The following is a 6,397-nucleotide window of genomic DNA, read 5'->3' on the forward strand; positions in this document are numbered from 1 at the left end:
TGTGGGGCGGCGGGAACCCAATCCAAAGACTTATCCCCCTAAAAATTTCTCACTCCGTCTTGCCTCCTGCCATGAATTTACTTGGGAGATCCCCGTCTGTCTCACCCTTCATCCAAGGACGCAAGGGAGAATCGGAAACGGCAGCCCAGCAGTGGCTCTGCGGTAGGTTGTGGTTGTGGCCACGCCCGGTAGTTGATGGGCCATTCAGGGCTTGAACACCTGACACAGGTTCCGACCCAGGGCTTGATTATCAGTTAGGCTCAAGTTTAAAAATAGCAGCACTTCCGGGCAGGGGGCAGTGCCTGGTGTGGAAGGGAGGGTCCGGGGCTGGGGGAGCGGGGTTCCCAGCACCAGCTGGGGCTCAGCTCTGCTGACTTCCCTTCTCCTTCTGCCTTCAGAGGTGAGTTTCATGCCAGGGGGGATTGGTGAGTGCTTATCTAGCCGGCAGGGTGAACCCCCAGTACCAGCACTTTGTGTTGAAGGTCAGGAAAGAGCTGCCTTCTGAGGGGAGGGGTCTCTGTGTTCCCAGCTCTAGGGATAGACCTGAGGGGCAGTCGGTGATATTGACCCTTCCTTCTGTTCTTTCTGGGAAGCGTTGCCTTATTATTAGGGTAAAATCCTGGTTAAATGGCCTCACTTTATGCTTTACCCAACCCCCAGCGGGAGCCGGGGCGGCTTGCCAGTCCCCTTCATACTGGGTTGGGAATGTGTTTGCCCTGGGCCTTCACGGTCACCAGGGCCCAGCCAGCCCTGGGGTCCCAGTTAAAGGAGCCCGATGCGGGTCAGGACGAATTTGTTAAATTATTTAAACAAGTAACTAAGAATCACGAGGACCCCAAATGGTAAGTGGGATGAGAAGATGAGAAAGAAAGGACTTGGCTGAGAAAAAGCCTCAAGGTCCAACAACTTTTAATTTAGGTTCAAATAGCCACAAATATGCAAAAACTATCCCAAGTTCTGCAGTGACAAATCTCCCTTTCCTTCTTCCTTCCTGTTTGCCAATTTCCATTCCTAATTTCTTATGTGCATATAAACATATGCAAAGATGGGTTCTGATTTCCATCCTTTTACACAAAAGCTGCATATTATGCATAGTTTTCTGAACCTTGAATCCTCGCCTCCCGCTATTAACACACTTTGGAATTTTCCATATCCATGCATAAGTGTCCTGTTATTTTTAACAGTCGTGTAGTATTCCACTTGATGCATCCACTGTAACTGATTTCACCAGTCCCCTCCTATGGCCATTGGGTTTCGTGCGGTCATCGGCTATCACAACAATGCTGTAATACTTCAGCTTATGCATGTATTATTTTGCACATATTCAAGGGCACCTTTAAGATGAATTCCTAAAGGTGGAAGTGCTAGGTCAGAAGGTAGCTGCATTTGTAATTATGGTGACTATGGCCTTCCTTCCTACGATGGGGAGGTGGGAAAGGAGGCTGTTTAGAGCTAGACAGGGCAGGATTTGAACCTCTTCTCTGTGCCTTCTAGCGATTTGCTTAACCGTTCTGAACTTCAGCTTTAAAAAATCTGTAGCATGTGGCCCACACAGTTGTGAGGATGAAATAGGATCAGCTGTGTCAAGTGTTTGGTTCAGGGCCGCACACACAGCAAGAGCTCAGAAAATTGGAGAGGAGTGGAGTCTGGTGATGCAGCTGCCCCCTGCGTCTTCCCAAGGGCAGCAGCCTGGGTTCCCGGGGTATCTGCTGGAGCATTCGGGGAGACGGGGTGTCTGGGAGTTGAGGATTGAGCCTGGTCCTCAAGGCATTGGTTGCAATTGGAAGATCCCCTCTCTAGCCCCACCCACCACTTTGTCCCCAAGGCTTCTGATGTGCTCTGTAATGGAACGCTGGTCCCCCCAGGGCCTTTCTAGGGCTCGCTCTTGGGCTTCCTGAAGGAAGGCACGTGGTCTGCCTTAAATCCTCAAAGCTCTGGTCCCTGGCACAGTCCCACAAATAAACACACTCCCTGCCATTTATTGAGTGTTGGCCGCTAGCCTTATATAGTTCTGAGTCCTCGACATGGGTGGTTCCATTTGGTTCTCAGAATTATCCCACAGGGTAGGAAAGATTAATATCACCACCGGCCAACCTCTTCATCATTGTGCAACCTCACCCCATCCTCATGGAACCTCACCTTCACATGACCTCTTCGAGTTCTTCCTCGCTGTCCCCTCAAGGGGGCAGGAGACCCCGTGATGTGTGTGGAGTTTCCTGCTGTCTTCCTGTTTCATTGACACACGGGATGAGCTCTCATTTGAAAAGTACACAGCCAGATGGAAGGGTGGGTTTGATTTTGTAGGACCGGAAACACAGTCTGTGTGTCTAGAAGGAAAAATATAATGCCTGGTACTAACATCTCAAAGTGTCTGTGTGAGACTTCCGCCCTTAACACTATCGCTGCCAACGTTTAGTATAAAAAGTTAGTCGGCAACCAATCTTTTGAACCCTCTCACCAAGAGAGGTGCTCTCAGACCCTTCTGGATAGACCCCACAGTGCATCTGCATATCTGCATCCTTTCTCTTTTTTGCTACAGGGGATCAGGACAAATTGGGACCCCAGGATCTGTTTGACGGGCTTCTATCTCAAACCCTAGAACCGGGTGGCTCAGGCATATCCTCCATCTCCGAACATGAGTGGAGAGAAGGAAGAGGACTCCTTCGGTATACTCAGAATTTATGATGAACCAGAGGAGAGGAGGAATGTGCCAGAAAGCTCTGGAATTGCCTCTCTGCATGAGCATCCAGCACAGTCCCAGCTGTATGGGGTGTATGGTACGCCCCCGCCGTCCCTGGGCCCCCCGATGCAGCACAGCCCGGTGTATCAGGAGATGAGCTCCATGACTCCGCAGCAGTGGGCCCTCCAGACCCTGGACAGGTCTGAGCTCCAGGCCGGTTGGCTCTCTGAGGCGGAGCCAGGGGAAGAAGCCGAGTTCAGCCCCAGGTGGGTCTCACTTGAACCAGACTGGTGGAGGGCGGCGCACCGTCCTGGGGAGAGGGGATTCTGGCACGGAGCTCCATTCACGCTGTGTCCTTCCTCTCCCCTCTCCATTTGTCATAGCGTCCTACCAGGATCCGAGTTTGGTAAGTCCCAGCTGGGATCGTGTGGCAGGGAGGGTGGTAGCCCAAAGCTGGGCCTGAGATGGGGGACCAGGAATGAGGCCTTGGTGTCTGGAGCACAGCCTTCTCCCCGAATGCTGGGTCTCTTGCTGCCAGAGGCCGTCTCTGTGAGCGCTGGGTGTTGATGTTTCCCTGCAGGCCAGCCTTGCTCTTCGCCGCCTCCCAGTGAAGAAGTCTTATCATTCCTCAGAGCAATTGTAAGGGTCTTATTTTTTTTTTTTAACTTAGAATCTTTCCCTTCCCCTTTACCCCCCAAACAAGAAGCTAGTGGGAAGAAGGAGAGGGCGTGTGTTGTGTCCACACTCTCATTCTTTCTCTTCTAAGTGGTGGGTGTCCTGTGGCTCCCAGCTTCTTTTGAACGAGGCTGCCATCCATCCTTCTCCCACCACCAATCTGTAGGGTCTTCAGCTCACAGTGTCACTTCTCCTAGAGCTGTGTCCTAGGGGACTCTGAACCAGCCTCTGTTCCCATTGCTGGCTGGTGCTCAGAATTGTCTCAAACCGTGGCCCTGTTTGTCAAGGAGGGAAACGTGGGCACATCTGGGCTAGTGCAGAAGGATGTCAGTGGTCTGGGGACCCCAAATGAGCACTGTTCTGCCTAGGAGTCAAGAGCTGTTGGATGAATGGTTAGGAATTTAGTCAGAGGACGGGGCAGGCTGTCCCCTGTGAATGATGATAGGCCAGGGCTACGACCCTTTCAGGGCCACCCACCTTCTCCTCTCCCCAGCCTCCCATTCCAGATGAAGTGGTGGTCAGACAGAGGACCCCACGTGAATCCTGGAAGGTTGGCAGACTCCGCCACGGAAAGAAAGTCTATGCCATTGCCATCGGCGGCTCAACTCACCACGTGTACACGTGTGGCCAGGGCTACATCAAGGTGTGGGATGCGAGTGCTCTGCATGCGTGGGACAAGGCCCCTCAGGCCCAGCTGAACTTTCAGGTGAGGGGTGTTCCAGAAGGGCTTGGGGACCCAGACATGACATCTGTCATGAGACTCGGAGCCCGTGCTTTGAGGAGGTGACACAAGAATGTAAACCTTTCCTACAGGACCATCAGAACTGTGTCCTCACTTGCAAGCTGTTCCCCGATGAGCAGAGCCTGATCACCGGGGGTCTGTCCCGGACCCTGACTCTTTGGGATCTGGCACCCACACCCCGCATCCGGGCACAGCTGGCCTCCACAGGCCCCGTGTGCTATTCCCTGGCCATCTCCTCCAATGCCCAGATCTGCTTGGCTTGTTTCAAAGGATTTGTTGAGATCTGGGATTTGCAGAACCAAATCTTGATCAGGTAAGACCTGGGGGAGGGCTTCATGGTGAGGCCTTTGGCAAAGCATGTGTCCCCTTCTGGACCCCGCTTTCCCCTCTGTGCAGTGGGACTAGGTGAGTCAGTGTGGAGAATATATCTGGGGTCCTCCTGGGGGCATCCTGGGCCTGAAACTTCCAGGGGTCCCACCAGTGCCTGACCTTTTGAGTTGTTTTCCCACCAGGAAGCACGAAGTCCCTGAATATGGGTCCCGATGTGTGGACATCGTCGGCAATAAGTTCTGGACAGGAGGTGAAGACACCAGCCTGTATTCCTGGGACCTGAGGAGCTACCAGAAGCTGCAGCAACACGATTTACAGCATGAGGTGCCTGGTCAGCCACCACTGGACTGAGTGCAGTCCCCAGGGACAGGGAGTTGTGGGTGCCCGCAGGAGCAGGGTCTGAGTTTGAAGAGGTGGGCATGAATGATGGCACTGGCAGCCTGGAGCGCTGACTCCAAACCTCCTTCCACACAGATCCTCAGCATCACTCACGACCCCAGTGAGGAATGGATGTTAGTGGGCTTGAGAACCAGTGACATCATAATCCTACACTCGCACCGGAAGGAGAAGTTTAAGGCTGTCGTACATAAATACATCCACCACCACAACCTCAAGTTCGCCTCCTGTGGTGAGTGAGGAGCCAGGTGACACCTGGGGGTGTCCCGTCACGCTACAGGGTGTCCACTCACCTGTAGAGTCTGGGCCCAGCCAGATTTCAGACTCTTAATTCCTCCCTCTCCAGCCCCAACACTAGGAGACCCAGGCATCCACTTTCCTGCTGTTCTCGCCTCCGTGTCTGCTTCCTTCCCCCCACAGTGTTTCTCCCTCTTGGAGCCTGGCCACCTTTCCGATCTCCTTTCCCCAATCACTCCCTCTCCTTTTCTGGCTCTGGCTGTGATGGTAGCTTCCCACACAGAATGGCAGCCTGAAGATGCGGCAGGTGGAGGAGGCATGGAGCCCCACCTGGTTGTACTAGTGTTCACGGATACTTACCAGGATCCTGTTTGTGGCAGGAGGGTGGGGGTGCACGAGGGAATGTTTTGGGTCATGCCTCTGATTTTTATAGATGGGAAACTGAGGCAGAGAGTTGCCCTTTCCCCAGTGGAGTCTGGAACAGAGCTGGGACTGGAGCGCAGGCCCGATCTCTGGCCTTTTCCATCTGTCTTTCCTTCGCCAGGGAGCTATTTTGTGAGCACTCTGGACGAGTCGATCCACTGCTTGGCCGCACCTTCTCTGCAAAGGTTGTTTCAGGTACTGGAAGGCGGGATGCATAAACCTAGGCACTTGCAGCTTATGGCCCCAGATCTCAGTTCTCAGGTCCCGGAGATAGTGCAGGAAAATACCTCTGAGGTGGCATCCAGGCCCATTTAATAGTTCAGGGGGAATGATGACCCAAGGTCTTATGAACTCGTGGTCTCTACCTTGAGCCCCCTAAGACCCTCCCTGTCTCCAGACCGAGCCTCAGGTCTACGCTGAGCTTGAAACAGCCTTAAATGAAGCCTTCACCTCTGACCCAAGCCTGGCCCCTGCATTTGTCCCTCTTTTGGCCCCTCTTTCTCTCTAGGTAGAGGAGTCTACAGAAATCCTGTGTTGCGATGTGTCCTCTGACAACCAGTATCTGGTCACGGGCTCCAAGAACAGTGCCACAGTTTACAAGCTCTTGTATTGAAGGCTGCGTGCCATGGTCCTGCTGGTGAAGACCCAAAGAAGGCCCCCATGGTGAGAGGATGCCCACGGGGTGCTGGACAGTTCCAACACCTCCCACATGTCCACCTTATCCTCGATGGCTGGTCATCTGTCGGTTCCGCCCCCCAACACACACACCCAGCCTGCCCTCCCAGGTTTTTATTATATGGCTTAGGGATTTTTCCTTTGTTATTTCTCTCCACTGATTTCTGGGTTTGGATGGGGAAACTAGCCTTTATATTAATAAAATAGAAAAACGGAAACCAAAATAGCCTACATACGCG

At 53.1% G+C, this 6,397-nt stretch overlaps 1 protein-coding gene across 1 annotated transcript; it reads left to right on the forward strand.

Moving 5' to 3' along the window:
• Nucleotides 1-2,635: 2,635 nt before the first annotated feature.
• TLE7 (TLE family member 7) lies at nt 2,636-6,096 on the forward strand. Its single transcript, XM_046681551.1, has 9 exons — nt 2,636-2,946; nt 3,064-3,086; nt 3,261-3,319; nt 3,849-4,061; nt 4,169-4,410; nt 4,610-4,751; nt 4,902-5,055; nt 5,605-5,678; nt 5,992-6,096. The coding sequence occupies exons 1-9, from the start codon at nt 2,636-2,638 to the stop codon at nt 6,094-6,096; spliced, it is 1,323 nt and encodes a 440-aa protein (XP_046537507.1).
• The last annotated feature ends 301 nt before the right edge of the window (nt 6,097-6,397 follow it).

Source organism: Equus quagga, chromosome 13, assembly GCF_021613505.1.
Source record: "Equus quagga isolate Etosha38 chromosome 13, UCLA_HA_Equagga_1.0, whole genome shotgun sequence".
NCBI classification, from domain to species: Eukaryota; Metazoa; Chordata; class Mammalia; order Perissodactyla; family Equidae; genus Equus; species Equus quagga.

What these genes read in the sequence shown, in the direction of transcription:
- TLE7 (XM_046681551.1), top strand. Translation starts at nt 2,636, where the DNA reads ATGAGTGGAGAGAAGGAAGAGGACTCCTTCGGTATACTCAGAATTTAT. An exon ending in TATCATTCCTCAGAGCAATT is followed by an intron (nt 3,320 to 3,848) that starts GTAAGGGTCTTA and finishes TCCTCTCCCCAG; the next exon opens with CCTCCCATTCCAGATGAAGT. An exon ending in AGGCCCAGCTGAACTTTCAG is followed by an intron (nt 4,062 to 4,168) that starts GTGAGGGGTGTT and finishes CCTTTCCTACAG; the next exon opens with GACCATCAGAACTGTGTCCT.